The sequence below is a fragment of the Pongo abelii genome, chromosome 9, assembly GCF_028885655.2.
Source record: "Pongo abelii isolate AG06213 chromosome 9, NHGRI_mPonAbe1-v2.0_pri, whole genome shotgun sequence".
Taxonomy (NCBI): Eukaryota; Metazoa; Chordata; class Mammalia; order Primates; family Hominidae; genus Pongo; species Pongo abelii.
The window spans coordinates 58,634,930-58,655,204 of record NC_071994.2 but is presented as its reverse complement, the minus strand read 5'-3'; the positions used below and the strand labels follow the sequence as shown (position 1 = coordinate 58,655,204).

At 45.3% G+C, this 20,275-nt stretch overlaps 2 protein-coding genes, 1 long non-coding RNA gene and 1 pseudogene across 12 annotated transcripts in view; 1 reads left to right on the top strand and 3 right to left on the bottom strand.

Moving 5' to 3' along the window:
• Positions 1–7,050, bottom strand: part of UEVLD (UEV and lactate/malate dehyrogenase domains) — a 59,484-nt gene extending 52,434 nt beyond the window's left edge. For 2 of the 8 annotated variants that reach the window (XR_010141872.1, XM_063728509.1), the window contains exon 1: positions 6,837–7,048. Coding sequence is in view for 5 of the 8 variants with exons in the window: in XM_063728509.1 (XP_063584579.1) it covers positions 6,837–7,016 (180 nt within the window). In the remaining 3 variants the exon portion in view is untranslated. Of the gene's footprint in view, positions 1–6,836 lie in introns of all 8 variants that reach the window. The other 6 variants (XM_054524613.2, XM_054524618.2, XM_054524614.2 and 3 more) reach the window with 6 other exon arrangements.
• Positions 7,051–7,481: 431 nt separating this feature from the next.
• On the bottom strand, positions 7,482–17,899 carry LOC129048675 (uncharacterized). The gene is made up of 3 exons (XR_010141873.1): positions 17,829–17,899; positions 12,639–12,725; positions 7,482–9,054 (listed from the first exon to the last, which is right to left on the bottom strand). It is a non-coding gene; the product is annotated as an uncharacterized LOC129048675 (long non-coding RNA).
• Positions 13,689–14,563, bottom strand: LOC100443551 (mitochondrial carrier homolog 1-like; annotated as a pseudogene).
• A 2-nt stretch (positions 17,900–17,901) lies between the features above and the next one.
• MISFA (mitochondrial sheath formation associated) overlaps positions 17,902–20,275 on the top strand; it is a 34,144-nt gene continuing 31,770 nt past the window's right edge. For all 3 annotated transcript variants that reach the window (XM_063728514.1, XM_063728515.1, XM_063728513.1), the window contains exons 1-2: positions 17,902–18,171; positions 19,258–19,346. In XM_063728514.1, coding sequence (XP_063584584.1) covers positions 18,103–18,171; positions 19,258–19,346 — 158 coding nt within the window. In that variant the 5' untranslated portion in view covers positions 17,902–18,102. The remainder of the gene's footprint in view (positions 18,172–19,257; positions 19,347–20,275) is intronic.

Here is a 20,275-nt window from a genome sequence, read left to right as displayed (position 1 = left end):
TCATTGTTCTATCTCTTCACAGTACTTAGTACAGGGTGTGCCTTTGATAGAATTATGTTTTTTGGATAGGAGTTAGCAAATAGGCAGATTTATATGAGTAGACTAGACATAGAAAGTAATTATGATCCACAGCACTGAGCATCAAAACTAAGAAATGATCAGTATTAACTAAAACAGACTTGTTTAGTCTGTTGGGCAAAGTGAGTCCTAGATTCAGTGCCCATGATCCAGTGTAAACAAAACTGAATGAAGTCACCTCAACTCCAAACACTACACAAATGTACAAAAGGCTGCATTGTTGTCACCTGGAATATACATATTATCAACAAATATAATTTATGTTTCATTTTCCACTATTTTTTACATCCTTAAAATCACTGGAGAACATGATTATTAATAGCTATATAAGGCTACACTAGAATTGATTTAATTGCAAAACTGCTACACAAGTTTCTCAAAGGCAGCAACAGCACTCTTCTCGGGACTTAAAAATCCAAATGTTACTATTAGTTAAACATTTCATTTGCTGTTTTGTTTTGACACCCACCACCCACCCCCCGGCCCCGGCCAAAAAGGACCTATTTTATCTGTCCCAAGGAAAATATTAACTTTTTTTTTTTTTTTTTTTTTTTTTTGGAGACAGGGTCTCACTGTGTCACCCAGGCTGGAGTGCAGTGGCACAATCAGGTGCGTGCCACCATGCCTGGATAATTCTTTGGTATTTTTCGTAGAGATGGGTTTCACCATGTTGCTGAGGCTGGTCTTGAACTCCTGGGCTCAAGGGATCCACCTGCTTCACCCTCCCAAAGTGCTGGGATTACAGGTGTGAGCCACCACACTCAGTCTTATTTTCACTACATATTAAACAGTGTATCTTCTTAGTATAATATTAAGACAGATTCCATACTGGTCCTCACCCCTAAAAATTCTGCATAACATTCTCTAAAGAAATGTGTCTCAAGCAGTGCCATGTGCTTAAAGGGTACAAGTACTTCACTAAAGAAGAAACTGGTCCAAGACATTCTAAAAGTAATACAATTACATGGTTATAAAAATTAGTAAGACTGAAAAATTGAGTTTAATAAAATTTTAAATTTGCCTGCTGCACTACAGTGTATTTATTCAGAAGACTGATATTTCTTTTTTCTTTTTTTTGAGAGGCAGTCTCACCCTGTCGCCCAGGCTGGAGTGCAACGGCGTGATCTCAGCTCACTGTAACCTCCATTTCCCGGGTTCAAGCAATTCTCCTGCCTCAGCCTCCCGAGTAGCTGGGATTACAGATGCGCACCACCACACCTGGCTAATTTTTTGTATCTTTAGTAGAAATGGGGTTTCACCAAGTTGGCCAGGCTGGTCTCGAACTCCTGAGCTTAAGTCATCCACCTGCCTCAGCCTCCCAAAGTGCTGGGATTATAGGTGTGAGCCATCGTGCCCAGCTTTTTTTTTTTTTTTTTTTGATGGAGTTTTACTCTTGTTGCCCAGGCTGGAGTGCAGTGGCACTATCTTGGCTCACTGCAACCTCCGCCTCCCGGGTTCAAGCAATTCTCCTGCCTGAGCCTCCCAAATAGCTGGGAATACAGGCACCCGCCACCACATCTGGCTTTTTTGTATTTTTAGTGGTGATGGGGTTTCATCATGTTGGCCAGGCTGGTCTCGAACACTTGACCTCAGATGATCCACCTGCTTCAGCCTCCCAAAGTGCTGGGATTACAGGCATGAGCCACCGCACTCGGCCCAGAAGACTGATATTTCAAGAGTATTCTTACATGACTTTGCTCAAATGTAGGACACACTGAAGAATAATAATACTTTGTAGTATCATTTATTAAAAGAAATTTTCAGCAGGAAGGAATCTTATAGATAAAGTCCAGTATTACTTTTTTTTTTTTTTTTTTGAGACAGAGTTTCACTCTTGTTGCACAGGCTGGAGTGCAATGGTGCTATCTCGGCTCACCACAACCTCCACCTCCCAGGTTCAAGCGATTCTCCTGCCTCGGCCTCCTGAGTAGCTGGGATTACAGGCATGCACCACCACACCCGGCTAATTTTGTATTTTTAGTACAGATGAGGTTTCTCCATGTTGGTCAGGCTGGTCTTGAACTCCTGACCTCAGGTGATCCACCCACCTCAGCCTCCCAAAGTGTTGAGATTACAGGTGTGAGCCACCACAGTATTACCATTTTATGAGTGAGCAAATCTAGGTTAAGTTGCTTCTCTGAGGTAACTCAGCTGGAGGAGCAGAAAATAGGAATTAGGGAACTAGGTAATTTCTCTAAATGTAACACTTAATATAAACGAAGGAATATACTTATGTGGCTGGGCATGGCGGCTCACATCTGTAATCACAGCCTTTTGGACAGTCAAGGACAAAGGATCACTTGAGGCTAGTAGTTTGAGACCAGCCTGGGCAACATAGCAAGACACTGTCTCTACAAAAATAAAAACAAAAATTGGCCAGATGTGGTGATGTTGCCTGTGGTCCTAGCTACCTCCAGAGGCTGAGGCAGGAGGATCACTTGAGCCCAAGAGTTTGAGGCTGCAGTAAGCTATGATGGTACCACTGCACTCCAGCCTGGGAGATGGAGCAAGACTCTTGTCTCTTTAAAAAAAAGAAAAAGCACACACTTTTTGCAGAATAATAAGTACTGGTGAATTGACCCACCCACTTATGATACAGAACTGTCTGACAAAGCTTTCTGCCATAATGGAAATAATCTATACATACATTGTCCAATATGATAGCCACAAACCACATGTGGCTACTAATAATTGAAATGTGATTAGTGATTTTATTCCTGTTTTTAAAAAATGCTTATTTATATCTTTTGCCCAATTATCTATTTACTTTTTTGTTTGTTTTGTTTTGTTTTTTTGAGACGGAGTCTCGCTCTGTTGCCCAGGCTGGAGTGCAGTGGCGTGATCTCGGCTCACCACAACCCCTACCTCCCAGGTTCAAGCGATTCTCCTGTCTCAGCCTCCCGAGTAGCTGGGACTACAGGCGCATGCCACCATGCCCGGCTAATTTTTGTATTTTTACTAGAGACAGGGCTTCACCATGTTGGCCAGGCTGGTCTTGAATTCCTGACATCGTGATCTGCCTGCCTCAGTCTCCCAAAGTGCTGGGATTACAGGTGTGTGCCACCATGCCCGGCCTATTTATTGGTTTTAATATTGATTTGTAGGCATGCTTTATATATTTTAGATGCCAATACTTTGTCAGTTATGTGTGCTACAGATAGCTTCTCTAAGTTTGTATCTTGCCTCTTCACTTTCTTTAATTTTCTTTTTAAAAAAATTGAGATAGGGTCTTGCCATATTGTTCAGGCTTGTCTCAAACTCCTGGACTCAACGGATCTGCTTGTCTTGGCCTCCCAAAGTGCTGAGATTACAGGTGTGAGCCACCACACCTGGCTGCCTCTTCACATTCTTCATGGTGTCTTCTGTTCTTAATTTTAATATAGTTGAATTTATCTCTTATTTGTGTATTATTTTAAAACAGTTTGCATATTCTGAGCCTATAACATTTATCTTTTTAGGTTTCAAAGTTGTCTTTTACATTTAGGTCTTTAATCCACTGGAAATTTTTATGTTTGGCATAAGGTAGGGATACAAGGTACAATTTCATTTTTCCCATGTGGATATTCACTTGTCTCTCCATTCTCCTTTCGCCAGTTATCTGCAATGTCTTCTGTTTTATATTGCATTTCCAAACATGTGTGACTATGATTCTAAGCCCTTTAGTCTGTTTCACTGGTTAGTCTATTCCACACCAGTGCCACACTAAATTTTACTTGCCATAGTACTGATATTTGGTAGAGCAAGTCCTCAAATCTATCATCTATTCTTTCTTTCTTTCTTCTTCTTATTATTTTTTTGAGACAGAGTATTGCTCTGTGGCTCAGGCTGGGGTACAGTGGCGCATTCTCAGCTCACTGCAACCTCTGCCTCCTGGGTTCAAGCGATTCTCCTGCCTCAGCCTCCCAAGTAGCTGGGGTTACAGATGCCCACCACCATGCCCAGTTTTTATATTTTTTAGTAGAGACAAGGTTTCACCATGTTGGCCAGGCTGGTCTCGAACTCCTGACCTCAAGTGATCCGCCCACCTCAGCCTCCCAAAGTGCTGGGATTACAGGCGTGAACCACCACGCCCGGCCCTCATATCTATTTTTTTTCCATAATAATGTCAAGGTTATCCTTGGCCTTCTGCTCTTCTAAATGAATTTTAGAATCAGTTTGAAGTTTCCAAGAATTGCATTGACACTATAGATCAATTTGGGGAGAACTGACAATCTTCACATCTATGAAATTGGGATATCTATTTAATAAGATTTTTTACTTTCTCCATAGTTGCTTAATTTTTTAATGTACTGATCACTTTGCCATCAATTTTTGCTGCAACAAAATTATTTCTAAGTTTTTAAAAATTTAAATTCATTTATTTTTTATTTTTTTGAGATGGAGTCTCCCTCTGTTGCCCAGGCTGGAGTGCAGTGGCACGATCTTGGGTCACTGCAACCTCCACCTCCCAGGTTCAAGCGATTCTCCTGCTTCAGCCTCCCAAGTAGCTGGGATTACAGGCGCATGCCACCACGCCTGGCTTATTTTTTTGTATTTTTAGTAGAAATGGGGTTTCACCATGTTGGACAGGCTGATCTCAAACTCCTGGCCTCAGGTGATCCACCTGCCTCGGTCTCCCAAAGTGTTGGGATTACAGGCGTGAGCTACCGCGCCTGGCCTTAGATTTATTTCTATTTTTTAGAGACAGGGTCTCGTTCTGTCTCCCAGGCTGTCAAGCAGTGGCACAATCATAGCTCTCTGCATACTCAAACTCCAGGGCTCAAGCTATTCTCCCGCCTCAGCCTCTCCAGTAGCGGGGACTACAGGCATGAGTAACTGTGCCCAGACTAAAATCATTTCTAGATATTAAACAATATTATTTGCCTACTGCAATGAATGGTCAGGAAACCTCAAATATTTGCTGGACTGACTTGTTTCTGATTGGTTTCCTTAATTTATACAGCCAACAAATACTTATTAATAATAAGCTACCCCAGCCTGGCCAATATGATGAAACCTCGTCTCTACTAAAAATACAAAAAAAATTAGCCGGGCGTGGTGGCGGACGCCTGTAGTCCCAGCTACTCAGGAGGCTAAGGCAGGAGAATCGCTTGAACCCAGGAAGCGGAGATTGCAGTGAGCAGAGATCGTGCCACTGCACTTCAGCCTGGGTGACAGAGCGAGACTCCGTCTCAAAACAAACAATAATAATAATAATAAGCTATCTATGTGCCAGACTCTATGCTATGCACTGATGGAAAAAAAAAATCTTCTACTATTCTACTCTCACCCTTGAAAAAACCATTGTCTCTCTTCTTTTCCTTCATTCCAGTTCCACCAAAAATATGCTCTATGTTTGAATCTTAACTTAAACAATTCTTCCCATCGGACAATCCATCATCCTCTGCACATTAAAACTTGAATGGTTCTTTTAATTTCACGTGCTCTGAAGAGGAGACAGAAAGGGTAGTAATCCTAAGCATTATGATACTTCTCTTCCTACAAGATCTGCACCTGTCACAGTAGATAAATTCATTCAAGTCACTTACATAAACAATTTCAATCTTAGGGCTTCAAAACCTCCCACGGGTATGTAAACTGCCCCAACAAGGAAAGAAGCAAGTATAACAAAAATGGCATAAACTATGGTTTCTGCATTAGGAAGTCTTAAGAAGCATTAAGAATTATTTAAGGCCGGGCGCGGTGGTTCATACCTGTAATTCCACCACCTTGGGAGGCTCAGGCGGGTGGATCACCTGAGGTCAAGAGTTCGAGACCAGACTGGCCAACATGGTGAAAACCCATCTCTACTAAAATACAAAAATTAGCCAGGCATGGTGGCGCGCGCCTGCAGTCCCAGCTACTTGGGAGGCTAAGGCACGAGAATCGGCTTGAACCCGGGAGGTGGAGGTTGCAGTGAGCCGAGATCGCACCACTGCACTCCAGCCTGGGCGACAGAGCAAGACTCTGTCAAAAAAAACCCAAAAAAACAAAAAACCACCTTAACTAGGAAACTGGTGAAAACTAGTCTTCTTAACCAGAAAATTGGTGGGGATTCCCTCAGATTGTACACCGGAAACTCAGGCTAGTCAGGTCTCGGAAATATAGGTCAGATTTCTAGGTCGGCCCGCCTACTCCCCAACCTTCCAACATTAAGATCTCTCCAGGGCCGTCAAGCTCTGTCTTCATCCCTAAATCTACTCAGGTCTTTCATTCACTGCACAGTTATTTAGTACCTATGTTGTTGTCAAACATAGTGGCTAGAGGAAGGGAATACAAAAGCACAATCTCTACAGTCAAAGGGGCTCACAGCAAGACTACGGTTTGTAAACACATAATTACTCCACAATGTGATAATAGATATCTTTGAAAACAGAAGGGGTGATTCAGTTTTCCAGGGAGTGACTGAGTTGGGTCTTACCAAGGATGAGCTTTGCAATTCAAAAAAAAAGAAAAAAAAGGCAGACCATTTCAGCAGAGAGAAAGGAGTGGTTAGGCGTGTGCTGGGAGCTGTTTGAGGTCAGTGAAGCTGGGGGTATGAGGAGGGCTCGCACCAGGTGGAGGTTGGGAAACCTCAGAGTTGCGGGAGAAATCAGAATCCAGGTCCCCTCAGCCTCCCTGGGGCCGCTCCCCATAGCCGGTTTCAGACCAGCCGCCCCGGCTCCAAGCCCCACTACAAGCCGGGAAACGCAAAACGGAGGCAACCTGGCCAAAGGCAGAGGCCCTGCCAAAGGCCAAGACCCTGAGGACCCAGACCTGGCCCAGCGGACTGCCCGCACCTTGCCAAGCAGCCGTCTCACACCCTCGCAGTCGAACTCCATCACCAGGCCGGTCCGGAGCCAGGTCCCAAGACCCCAGCCCCTGGGCCTTCTTCCGGACTTGCTGCAGGACGGAAGCCGCTGAGGACCAAACTTCGCGGCCGTCCAAGGCCCCGCCCCTTCCCAGACTGGATATTCCATCCACGTTCAACGCCCCGGGCTCAGCCGCGGCTGCGCCCGGAATCCGGGGCTCCTCCTTCGTGACCCCGGAGTGGGCAAGTGACGAGGGCACGGCCAGAAACGTATTGGCGTCAAGGAAATCACGACCCATCTTCCTGGAAGGAAACTTGGGGACACTTATGAAGAGAAGACTAGGAAGGACCGGAGTAGAAGCACTAAAGGAGGTAGAAGCAACACGCGGTGTTCTTGAAGAGTTTCTAGACACATGTATTAAATTCCACAGTGTATCAGGAAAGAGCAAGACCGAAAATTGCAGTTGAATTTAGGAAGGAGGCGGTAATGGAACTTCAGAAGCAGAATTTCAGGGAGTAGAAAGGAACAACAAAGTCAGGAGGAGCCTTGCCGGAGAAGTGGAGATAGGACAGCCCCAGCATGAGGGTGGCTTAGCACGGGGCGGGGGGTTGCTTTTTTATTTTTTTTAGGGGTGCCATAACAATGTTGGTGGTCAAAGAGGAGAAATCCAGGTGAACAAATAGTTGGAAAACAAGAGAGGAGGGAGATCGGTGGATAAGGTCATCTGGAGAAGGTGGGCGAAGAAGAGATGCAGGATACAGTAATTTTCTGGCGTTGTTTGGTCTCCTTGACCCGTGGCTGACTTACCTGCCCTGTATCCCTGGCTTGAGCCACTGAAGCGAAAAGTCCCAGGAGCTGGATATTGTAATTGCCAAGAGGTTGGGCGTATAGGAGGGAGATTGTATTTATAGGAAGATCTGAAGGGAGTGCTGCCCTGACTCAGGAGAAGAAGCTGAAAAGCTGGAAGGAACATTCATTCAGAAAATTTTTGTTGAACATCTACTACTTGCCAACTATTTTTCCAGGTCTCAGGATACAGCAGTGAACAAAATACACTCAGATAGCTGATGTCTTAAGGGTGTCATTCCTTTATTAGCAGAGAGAGAGCGAAACAATAAATAATAAGTAAATTATTCAGCATGTCAGAAGGTTGATTACGTGTTGTGGAGAAAAAATTCTTAAAAGGGTAAGGAGATTGGGGTAGGTCTCACTGAGGGGCAAGGGAGTAAGTGTTACGAATCCGAGTGCAGACAAAGCAGAAGCCTAAGGCATGTGCTGAGGGAGGCTCAACACAGCAAGGAGGCCAATGTGACTGGAGTAGAATGAAGTAAGATGGGAGTAGAGACAAGGAGGCTAAGTCAGGGAAATAAGAGGGAGGAACAAGTGGTTTAGAGAAGTGAGTCTTCTAGTGTGATCCCCAGATCTGCAGCCTCAGGTGCTGGGAGTTGTTAGAAATGCAGATGCTAAGACCTCACCCCAGCTTTATTCAATCACAGGCTCTGGGGTTGGGGACCAGCAATTCTCTTTTAACAATTCTTCCAGATGATTCTGATGGGTGATGAAGTCCAGGAACCACTGTGGGGCTTTCTAGACAATTGTAAGGACTCTGGCATGTCCGTGCCCTCCAGCCAGAGACCATCAGGAACACACCTGCACTTAAGTTGAGTTCATTATTAATAGTTCTTGCAGTGAGGAAGCAGGTGCTGTGGAGAACCATTGGGACCGCTTGGTGAGAGTGAGAGAAGCTATTATAGAATTTGGGCGATTTGCGGGAGGGCTCAAGAAAGCCAGGCTTCACCCTGGACTGGGTGCTGTCAAAAAGCAGGGACATTTCTGTGACTAGGTATCTGAATAAGTATTGTCTACAAGATGGACAGACTAGAGTGAGGATAAAGCTATACTTGGTAAAGAAGCAGCAGTCACTCATAATAGCAGAGAAGGACGTTTGGTATTTCATGGCTTGCACAGTGACCTTGCTGTCTTGTCTCTGCTTAGACAAAATTTTGAAATGGCCTTGTTGTGTCTCCCTTTTTTATAGTCTGACTGACCTTGTCTCATGTTGGTGTTCTGTGAGATTATGTCCCACAGAAGAATAACTGGGCCAAGCTGTGAGCATCAGGCCAACTTCTAACAACCCTGAAGTCTACCTGTGTCAGACCAGCTCTCAGATGTCAGGGCCTGCCTCTTCCTTTCTCAGGCTTTTAATCTGGGAGAAAGAGAAAGCCACTGGGAGGTTTCGAACAGAACAGTGACATGATCTGACTGAGCTTTAAAAAAATATTAATAACTCTGCAGTGTTGTGAAGAGGCAGTAGTGTCGGGCAAGAGTAGGCCAGAAGACAAGGTAGGAGGAAGATTACAGAGAAAAGTTGATAGAAGGGCTGTTAAGTGCATCTCAGCCAGATCTAACCAACCTTAAAACAGTAGAACTGCCAGGGACTCCAAATTCTAATAGATCCTGCCAGAAATCCATGGTATAAGGAAAAGATACCAGTTAGCAGCAAGGCCAGGGCAAGATTCTTCCATCTTTTATGAAAGAGCCTTTTATGGAAGAGGCCTTCCAACCAAACCAATTCTCTTCTGGTCTAGTTACTATGCACACTTTATGCCAGAGAGAGTGTGAGTGAGTGAGTGTGTGTGTGTGTAGCATTTCCTTTGTGGAAGGTATATTGCTAAGAGTTTTATGTGCTTTATCTCCGTTCATCTTCATAAGACCCTATGACCTGGATAGAATTATTACCTCAATTTTACTGATAAGAAAACTGAGGTGTATTGTTATATTACCTATTTTACTTGTTTCTGAGATTCTGTTGAATAAGAGATATATTAATGATAGCTTTTGGGGGGAGAAGAAAACTACAAAATTAAACATACATACTGATTTTAACACACCTATTTGAAAAGAACGTAAATGTGAAATAGAGGATATGTGTATAATTGTCTCCATTTTACAGATAGGGAAACCAAAGACTAAGGTTAAATTACCGCAGAAGATGATATCAAAGACTATCTTCCTAAACTACGTGTTATACTGCCTCTCACTGTATGTGAAATTGTGATGACACTTTGTGATTAATAATAGTCTAGGAAATCAGCCAGGTGTCGTGGCTCATGCCTGTAATCCCAGCACTTTGGGACGCCCAGGCGGGCGTATCATCTGAGGTCAGGAGTTCAAGACCAGCCTGGCTAACATGGTGAAACCTCATTTCTGCTAAAAATACAAAAATTAGCCGGGTGTGGTGGCAGGCGCCTTTCATCTCAGCTATTTGGGAGGCTGAGGGAGGGAGAATTGCTTGAAGTTGGGAGGCAGAGGTTGCAGTGAGCCGAGATCTTGCCACTGTATTCCAGCCTGGGCAACAGAGTGAGATTCCATCAAAAAAAAGTCTACAAAGTCTGAATTATGTGCTTATATTGCTGTGCAGTTACAAGAGAAAGGCTGTGTAGTACTGACATTGGCTTTTTTTTTTAAGCCTCTCCCTTAACTTCCATCCTGACCACCAGGCTACCCTCATCTCCTGAAACTGGTGCTGTTAGATCCTATAATCCAGTTAGGCTGAAACATTCACTCTTCCCCAAGTACATTGTGTTCTTCCTTGCCTCATGCCTTAGTACCTGCCAGGAGTGTTTTATTATACTTCTGTACCTGTCTACCTCCATCTTCACTCCTCTTTCTGTCCTCAAATACTGTAAGACCCTGGCAAATAGGGGTTGAATCTCATTCATCTCTATATTCCCAGTGCCTAGCATAATTATTTATGCATATATTCCTTCTTATATGTAGAAAGCCAGATATAAAGAACCTGCAGTGGAAAGTTTGCGGAATGAATGAAAGTATAAGGTGATCAATGCCTTAGGGAGAAGAAGGTATAGTGTACTAGTTCTCAGCCTTATCTGGGCTTCAGACTTTTTTTTTAAAAAGTCTGTTGAGACTGGGCTCAGTGGCTCACTCCTGTAATCCCAACACTTTGGGGCTAAGACAGGAGGATGACTTCAGCCCAGGAGTTTGAGACCAGTCTGGTTTTGTAGACCCAACTCTACAGAAAATTTATAAATTAGCCGGGCATGGTGGTGCACACCTGTAATCCCAGCTACTTGGGAAACTAGAGCAGGAGGATCTCTTGCGCCCAGGAGGCTGAGGCTGCACTGAGCTGTGTTTGTGCCACTGCGTTCCAGCCTGGGTGACAGAGCAAGATCGTGTCTCAAAAAAAAATCTGTTGAAGATATAGACCTGTCCCTGTATACATAGTCACGTATACAGTTTGTTTTGTGTCCAATTTCTGGAATGTTTGTAGATTTACTGAAGTCTGCTAGACTCCAAGTGTCGTTGGTGGGAGCATAATTTGCTACAACCTTTGGGCAGAGTAGTCTTGGACCTTTGACCCCATAATGTCACATTGGGAATCTGTCTTACAGAAATAAAAGTACTCAGGATATCTGTACAAAGGTGTTAATAATGTTAAAAGGGGGAAAAATGTCCCAAACTAAGAAATGGGAAAAGTGTATATGCTGCATCTTTGTAAGTTTTAGAAAAAACACAAAAATGGCTTGTTTAAAATTAGAACTTTTTTTTTTTTTTTTGGTGCTCTACTTCTGATCTCTCTTTATACCCTTTGTTGCTTTCATGATTATTGGCCCTATCAGACATATTAGGGGACAAAACCTTGTTATTCCAGATATCACACATATATGTATTCTTATCATATACTTTTTTTTTTTTTTTTTTTTTTGAGATGGAGTCTTGCTCTGTCGCCCAGGCTAGAGTGCAGTGGCACGATCTTGGCTCACTGCAACATCTGCCTCCTGGGTTCAAGTGATTCTCCTGTTGTAGCCTCCCAAGAAGCTGAGATTACAGGTGTGCACCACCACACCTGGCTAATTTTTGAATTTTTTAGTAGAAACAGGATTTCACCATGTTGGTCAGGCTGGTCTCGAACTCCTGACCTCAGGTGATCCACCCACCTCTGCCTCCCAAAGTGCTAGGATTACAGGAGTGAGCCACCACACCTGGCCCATCGTATACTTCTTAAATGTATGGAACTTAACTGTTGTGTTCATTGACAGCAATTTTGTATCTCAGGTCATCCTTCCTGAAATATCCTTTGTAACAACCTATGTTTTTATGACCTTGTGAATTAAAACTGCAATTTTTCTTAAGCTAATTCTTTTTGTATGGATTTTATTTTATTTTATTTTATTTTATTATTTTTTGAGACAGTCTCCTCTGTTGCCCAGGCTGGAGTGCATTGCTGCAGTCTCTGCTTATTTCAGCCTCTGCCTCCCAGGTTCAAGCAATTCTCATGCCTTCGCCTCCCGAGTAGCTGGGATTACAGGCACCCGCCACCATGCCCAGCTAATTTTTTGTATATTTAGTAGAGATGGGGTTTCACCATGTTTGCCAGGCTGCTCTCGAACTCCTGGCCTCAGGTGATCCACCTGCCTCCTCCTCCCAGAGTGCTGAGATTACAGGCCTAAGCCACTGCACTGGGCCTGTAAGGATTTTATACAGCCTCTGCATTTTCATACTGTGTCTACACTTGCATACTCTTTTTTTTTTTTTTTTTTGAGACAGAGTTTCCTCTGTCACCCAGGCTGGAGTGCAGTGGCGCAATCTCAGCTCACTGCAACCTCTGCCTCCCGGGTTCAAGTGATTTTCCTGCCTCAGCCTCCTGAGTAGCTGGAATTACAGGCATGCCTATCACGCCTGGCTAATTTTTGTATTTTTAGTAGAGATGGGATTTTGCCATGTTGGCCAGGCTGGTCTAGAACTTCTCACCTCAGGTGATCCACCCACCTTGGTCTCCCAAAGTGCTGGGATTGCAGGCATGAGCCACTGCACCCAGCCTGAATTTGCATACTTTCTTGTCATCTTTTTGCTTCCCTGGTTAACAAGAAAAAAATTGGCCATGATTAGAAATTTGTTGAAGAAAAAAAATTTTTTTCACCACCAATACATTTATTTGCAGAAGATAGGGTCAAATCTTACCGTTAACTTTTTTTTTTTTTTTTTTTTTTTTGAGAGGGAGTCCTGCTGTGTTGCCCAGACTGGAGTGCAGTGGCTCAATCTCAGCTCACTGCAACCTCTAACTCCTGGGTTCAAGAGATTCTCCTGCCTCAGCCTCCCGAGTAGCTGGGATTACAGGCACTCACCACCATGCCCAGCTAATATTTTTTGTATTTTTAGTAGACATGGGGTTTCACTCTATGTTGACCAGTCTGGTCTCAAGCTCCTGACCTCAAGTGATCCACCCACTTCGGCCTCCCAAAGTGCTGGGATTACTGGCATGAGCCACCGGGCCTGGCCTTATGAACTTTTAAACTAGGTAGGAGTAGAGACACTGATCTGCCTAGCCTCTGGGTATCTATCCTGCACACAAGCCATCACCAATAAATACATGAGCATTAGATGAGGGGGACACATTCTGACTAATCACATGATTGCCTATTCAGAGGAAGATACTGCCCTTGTATCAAAAGTAGTGTTGAGAAAAATAAAGGCAGAGCCTAGCATTTGCCTCCTAGCACAGGCTGAAACATGCTAGTGGCCTTGTGCAGAAGAATGATGCTTTCAGCTGAGCTGCAAGATAGGAGCTGGACCAAGTGGGGGGTTGGACAGGGGTGGAATCTGACCTGATTAGCCTTTCCCCATCCAATCTGGGCCTCCAAAAGCCATTCTCTGGCCCTCTGGACAAGGCAGACTCAGCCAATCTGGGAGATGTGGGGATTCTGCCAATTCCCCACCTAGCCCCACCTCCCCCAGGTTTGGCAGGTGATCTAATCTCCAGGGTGCAGCCCCACCCCCACCTGACCCCACATCTGGACAAACACATGGCAAATATGGAAACTGAAGCCCAGCTGGGCTGGAGCACATCCGGTTGTTGCTGCGTTGGAGTCATCTTGCAGATGTCCTGAGATAATCAGGCCTCACCCACAGTGGCCAGGTTGAGACAGCGTGTTTTTTTTAAAGATGATTCAGGTTGCTCCAGGCCAAAGCGTGATCCTGATGACACTTGTGGAAAAGCAGGCTGGAGCCTCGGAAGAGCTGGCCCTGCACACTCAGGTACTTACAGCAGTAAATCCAGGATTTGAACACCAGGGAGTAAGGGGAGAGCCCAGCCTGCGGCCTGCAGTTGTTCACAGCCATGAGGCTGCCAACTGGCAGGAAAGGGTAGGTCAGCATGCTCACTGCGATCTCCATCACAAACTTGGTGTAATTCCAGATGGCCAGGGCCTGGCCTAACTGGGAACCCCGATTCTGGTCATTTCTCAGCCCCCCTAGGTGTCACTCACACTGTCATCCACCAGGTAGGCATTGATAAAGTGGGCCGGCAGGTGATAGCCTCACAAGAAAACTACTTCACCCGGGACATGAGGGATCAAGCCAACAAAGAATCCCAGTAGCCCTTTCTCTTTGAGAATCTTCCCAGTGGAGCTCAGCACACCACTGTACTTGACCTCGCATGCCACAAATTAGACCATGCAGCACATCAAGATGGCATGTGGGGGGGGGCCAACATACAGGACACACACTGCATCATCATCTCCTAGGAGGTCTCCTTCACTGCTTGTTTCAGAGAAGTCTTCATATCCATCCTTATTGGAAACCTGCTTGATTTCATCTGGAGGGAAAACCTTCTTCATGCTGTCCCCGGTTACAAAGGAGAGGGGTCACATCAGTTGGGGGCTCAGACCTCGGAACAGCCCTGTCTTGCCATCCATCACACCCGTGCCCAGTGCCACAAAAAGCTTCAGCGGTCAGGGAGTTGTCTTCAGGACCCAGGACCCAGGACCCAGGACCCACCATCCATTCTGCTGGCCAAGGGTAGCATGGATGTGCGTGGGCAGTCTCGACCTTCACTGCAAGTTCCTGCTCCAGCTCCCGCTCCTGCCATCTCTGTGGCACTACAGCAAGCCCAGGGCCAGAAATTGTAACAATCACAGCATTGTTTATGGTGGTAAAAATTGGGAAAAAAATCTTAATGCACATTATGCCAGTTATTTATTGCCTTTCAGTTCCAAATCCATCATTTATTGCTTGTTCTACCATAATGAAGCTGGGCCCTGTAAGCATTTCTTCCTCGTTAGTGGACATGCTAACATTTTGTCAGTAGAGGGCTTCGGAGGATACCAGAAGAGGAAGGGCTTTCTCTTCCTAGTTCCAGTGTGTGTCTATTCCTGATTCTGTGTGGCTGCTAGTGGCATGTATGGGGACTTCTAGTGGCACTCACTCTGTCAAGTATCAGTGGCTCCACTGCGGACTGCTTCCACACCTGTGTCACTGAGACAATTTGCCAGAGAGTTCCACCAGCACCCCTTGCCAGCTTTAGCCTGCAGCAGCTCATTAGACCTCTACTGTCCAGCTGGTCATGTCCACAACTCCTCCAACATGTTTTGGATCTCAGCCCTGGAGGGGAGGGGACTATTCCAAATTTATTTCTTCCTTGGGTACTTTGCCTCAGCCCTAGAGGTAGTGGCTGCTCCCTATATATGCTATTCCTGTAATATGTAACACTTTCTGCCCCTTCTATAGTCGGTCACTTGCTCCTAGTTGATAATTCTCTGTATTAAATTTTTCAGATTTGTGGTTTTCTGTCTCCTGACTGGACTTGATCTACTGTATCATTGGGAGCAAGATGAAATAAACTAGAATATTATGCAAGAATTTAAAAAGAATAACCTAAGCTAGGCACAGTGGCTCACGCCTGTAATCTCAGCACTTTGGGAGGCCGAGGCAAGAGGCTTACTTGAGCCCAGGAGTTTGAGACCTGCCTGGTCAACATAGCAAGACCCTGCCTTTACAAAAAAAAAAAAAAATTAGCCAGGCATGGTGGTGCGCACTTGTAGTCCCAGCTACTTGGGAGGCTGAGGTGTGAGGATCGCTCAAGCCCAGGAGTTCAAGGCTGCAGTGATCTGTGACTGTGCCACTGCACTCCAGCCTTGACAACAAAGCAAGACTGTCTCCAAAAAGAAGAACATACACTTCTGCTTCTGCCTATGAAGGATCAACTGTAACAGAAATTACCTTCTCTTCATAAATAGAAAATTGCACAAAACATGAAATAATTGTTTTCAGATCTTGTACAAGAGACAGCACAAGACTGTGTGCTTTGAGAGAAAGGAAACCAGTGAAAGTGAGTCCTACAATTGCTCCAGCCAGGAGGCAGTTTTCAGACTGTAGCACAGAAAGGGGTTACCCAACTGAGCATTTCACTGTGTTGAAGAGAAAGATAGCAAAGTACAGCAGAGGCCAGAATTTGCAGGATGGAGTACTAAGAAGAGGGAGCTCCACAGAGAAAGCTCTGTAGATTTCCACAGGGGCCCTTATGAGTCTTTGGCTGAGTTCTGTCTGCACGTATGTGGGATAAAACTCGATGAGGCCTGGAAAAGATCCACCCAAAAGCAGTAGGCCAAACACTTCTTGGAGTTCCTGAAGGGCAGGGAATTGTGGAACATTCCACAGATTTGAAAGATCTATGCCGGGCACAGTGGCTCACGCCTGTAATCCCAGCACTTTGGGAGACCCAGACGGGCAGATCACCCGAGGTCAGGAGTTTGAGATCAGACTACTCAACATGGAGAAACACTGTCTCTACTAAAAATACAAAATTAGCCAGGCGTGGTGGCGCATGCCTATGATCCCAGCTACTCAGGAGGCTGAGGCAGGAGAATCACTTGAACCTGGGAGGCGGAGGTTGCGGTGAGCCGAGATCACGCCATTGCACTCCAGCTTGGGCAACAGAGCAAAGCTCTGTCTCAAAAAAAAAAAGCTCTAATACAATCAGCCTCAGAGAAGGTGCTCAGAGAAAGTGGTCATTAACTCAGCAGTGGGGATATCAACCCTAGAGTAAAGGCTGCTCCTGGCCTATCATAAAGCTTAAAACAAGCCTCAGAAGAATCAAACTGATCGCAAGTAACTTAAGTGCACCTTAGAATAGAATTTAACACTGTTGAATACAACAAAATCCAGCACTCGGCACTAAAATTTACTATGTTCAACATCTAATCAAAAGTTGTAAGACATTTAAAGAAGCAGGAAATATCACAACAGGCCAGGCACGGTGGCTCATGCCTGTAATCCCAGGACTTTGGGAGGCTGAGGTGGCTGGATCACCTGAGGTCAGGAGTTCGAGACCAGCCTGGCCAACATGGTGAAACCCCATCTCTACTAAAAATACAAAAATTAGCCAGGCGTGGTGGCGGGTACCTGTAATCCCAGCTACTCGGGAGGCTGAGGCAGGAGAATCACTTGAGCCCAGGAGGCAGAGGTTGCAGTGAGCTGAGATCGCACCATTGCACTCCAGCCTGGGCGATGGAGCAAGACTCTGTCTCAAAAAAAAAAAAATTCTAGAGATGAAAAATACATTAAGTGTCCATGATGTTGTAGCAGAAAAGCAAAAAAGATGTTTGATGACCCTGAGAGGGTGTCTAATAGTGGGGTGGGGCTAGAAGTCAGAATGTAATGCATGGAAGAGAGGCATAGATTGGAAAAAGCTTTGAGTGTGGACCACTTGTTTAGGAAGTTTGGTCATAAAATGAAATTAAGAAATAAGACAGGGAAGGAGCCGCAGTATCATCTGGAAGTTTTTTTGAGGAAAGGACAGGGGTACCTGTGGCTTCATGATGGCCAAGAAAAGAGAATCAATGGAGAGGAACTAATCCAAGGTGATGAAGATGTGGGTATACCATCATGCTGAGGAACCCCTTGACATGGGGAGAGGAGGTTTTGCAGGGACAGAAATAGAGACATCTGTCTCATTTACCTATAATTCAGTTTGTTTCATTCACATGTCATACACCTAGCAGCAAAACACCTTTTCAAATCTCTGCCTGTAGTGTAAAGAGCCCAGCTGCCCAAGAGGCAGCTGAGTCCTAAGTCTTGGACCTGATCTGGAGCATCAGCTATGTGCTGTAGTGCGGGTCACTTAGGCTCTAGTCTAAGCCTCAGTTTTCTGATTAGTGAAATGGGGTTAACAATAATGCCTACTTCATAGTGTTGCTGTTTGCTGCTCATCTTCTGGTCTGGGGGCAGTGTCTCTGGTGTGTCTTGAGTCTGGGCCATATGACCAATGATGTCACAATGCCCTACTAGAGTTCAGCTTCTCCACTAGGGAGTTGTGGATCCTTTGGAGCCAAGGACTCGAACAGACATGCGAGACCTCTACCAACTGAAGGTTTCATGAGCACACTCCTTTTCCAAGATCTTGGTGAATAGTCTTTCACTGTGCAATTGTATCTTAGAAATTGTTTTACGTTTGATCATGATTGTGCTTGGCTGGATGTTTTTTGTTGGACTTGCATGTTACATGGGCACATTTCCAGAGTTGATGGTAAGTAATGGCTCTGCCTGTAAATCCCTGGTGTCAGTCCTGGTGCTGGCTCATCTTCCTATCTGGGTTTTCTGACCAAATGGGAAAGATAGTTGAGGTCTCACCACTAACTGGAAGTCAGAATGTGATAGGAACAAAGTTAGTGTCCCAGGCTACCAGGCTACTTCCCATCCCACTAGGGACATCCTTTTTTATTTTTTATTTATTATTATTATTTTTTTTTGAGATGGAGTTTCGCTCTTGTTGCCCAGGCTGGAGTGCATTGGTGCGATCTCGGCTCACCACAACCTCCGCCTCTCAGGCTCAAGCGATTCTCCTGCCTCAGCCTCCCGAGCAGCTGGGATTACAGGCATGCACCAACACGCCTGGCTAATTTTGTGTTTTTGGTAGAAGCGGGGTTTCTCCATGTTGGTCAGGCTGGTCTCAAAGTCCCAACCTCAGGTGATCCACCCACCTTGGCCTCCCAAAGTGCTGGGATTACAGGCATGAGCCACCGTGCCTGGCTGGGGACATCCTTTTTTTTTTTTTTTTTGAGATGGCGTCTTGCTCTGTCGCCCAGGCTGGAGTGCGGTGGCGCGATGTCGGCTCACTGCAAGCTCTGCCTCCTGGGTTCACGCCATTCTCCTGCCTCAGCCTCCCAAGTAGCTGGGACTACAGGCTCCCACCACCATGCTTGGCTAATTTTTTGTATTTTTAGTAGAGACGGGGTTTCACCGTGTTAGCCAGGATGGTCTAGATCTCCTGACCTCGTGATCCGCCTGCCTCGGCCCCCCAAAGTGCTGGGATTACAGGCGTGAGCCACTGCGCCCGGCCAAGGCATCCTTTTAAGTCTTTTTTTGTTTCCCCCTCCCTTGCATATATAGCTGTACTTGTTTCAAAGCACTATGGAATTTGCAAGGGGTCTGCTGGAGACCGTATTTGACTTGTGGATTTCAGGCCAAGTGGATCAGTGGTTACTGGTAGGAAGGGGGACGGTAGGGATTGGTGGGACCTTTTAGCAGCCCTTCTGGTCACCACACAGAGGCGGTTACCCACTGGGCCAATGAGTAGAGCCATCTCTGCCCTCAAATTTTCTTTCTGATTCAGCCTCCAACTCTGAAGTGGCAGGAGAGGTGGCCTGTTCAGGAGAGCAAGACACAACTGAGGAGGCGGGCTTTAGATGAAGATCTGCTGCAGTAAGTGGGTGGTCAGGTCTGGTGGGCTGGATTCCTCCCTTTCCAAAGTACTTGGTAGCACCCTGAAGTCTCAGTGGAGAGTGTTTATTCCTCTGGAAAATTATAATAAACTGTGGAAGGGGAAATGATTTGGTGAGTACTGCTGAGGACAGCAGGCCAAAGTTGTCTATTAATAACCATGTCTCATAGGTGTTGTTTTGAAGACTGTTCCCATCTATTATTTTTCTCCTCACAACACTGTAATGTATTATACTATTGATAGCATTCTTTTTTTTTTTTTTTCTGAGACAGGTCTTGCTCTGCCACCCAGGCTGGAGTGAGGTGCAAGCAGTCTTCCCATCTCAGCTTCTTGGGTAGCTGATCCTCAGGCACATGCCACCGTGCCTGGCTAATTGTTTTTTATTTTTTGTAGAGACAGGGTCTCACTATGTTGCCCAGGCTGGTCTTGAACTCCAGGCCTCAAGTGGTCCTCCAGCCTTGGCCTCCCAGAGTGTTGAGATTGCAGGCATAAGCCACCATGCCTTGCCAGGACCAGCATTTTTAATGTCCCTTTTGGCAGATCCTGAAACTGGAGTTAACATTGAACTTGAGTTTAGGTCCTAACTTTGTGACTTTCTAGCTATGTGACCTTGGGAAAGTTTAATTACTTTCTCTGAACCTCAGTTTCAAAGTTTCTTCTGTACAACAGGAGATATCACTATTTTTGTGAAGATTATATTTGGGAATTAATGTAAAGCTCAAAAATTAGCATTTAGTAAAATACTAACTTAACAACAAGCAAATAATGAACCAATCAACAAAGATTTACTGGTGACAGTGACCTCAACTATTTACCCGAGGCCACACACAGTAGCTTGTTGGTAAAGGTGGGATGCGAGCACAGATCTCTGTCTCTGGACTTAATAGCCTCCCATACTCATTCTACTAGA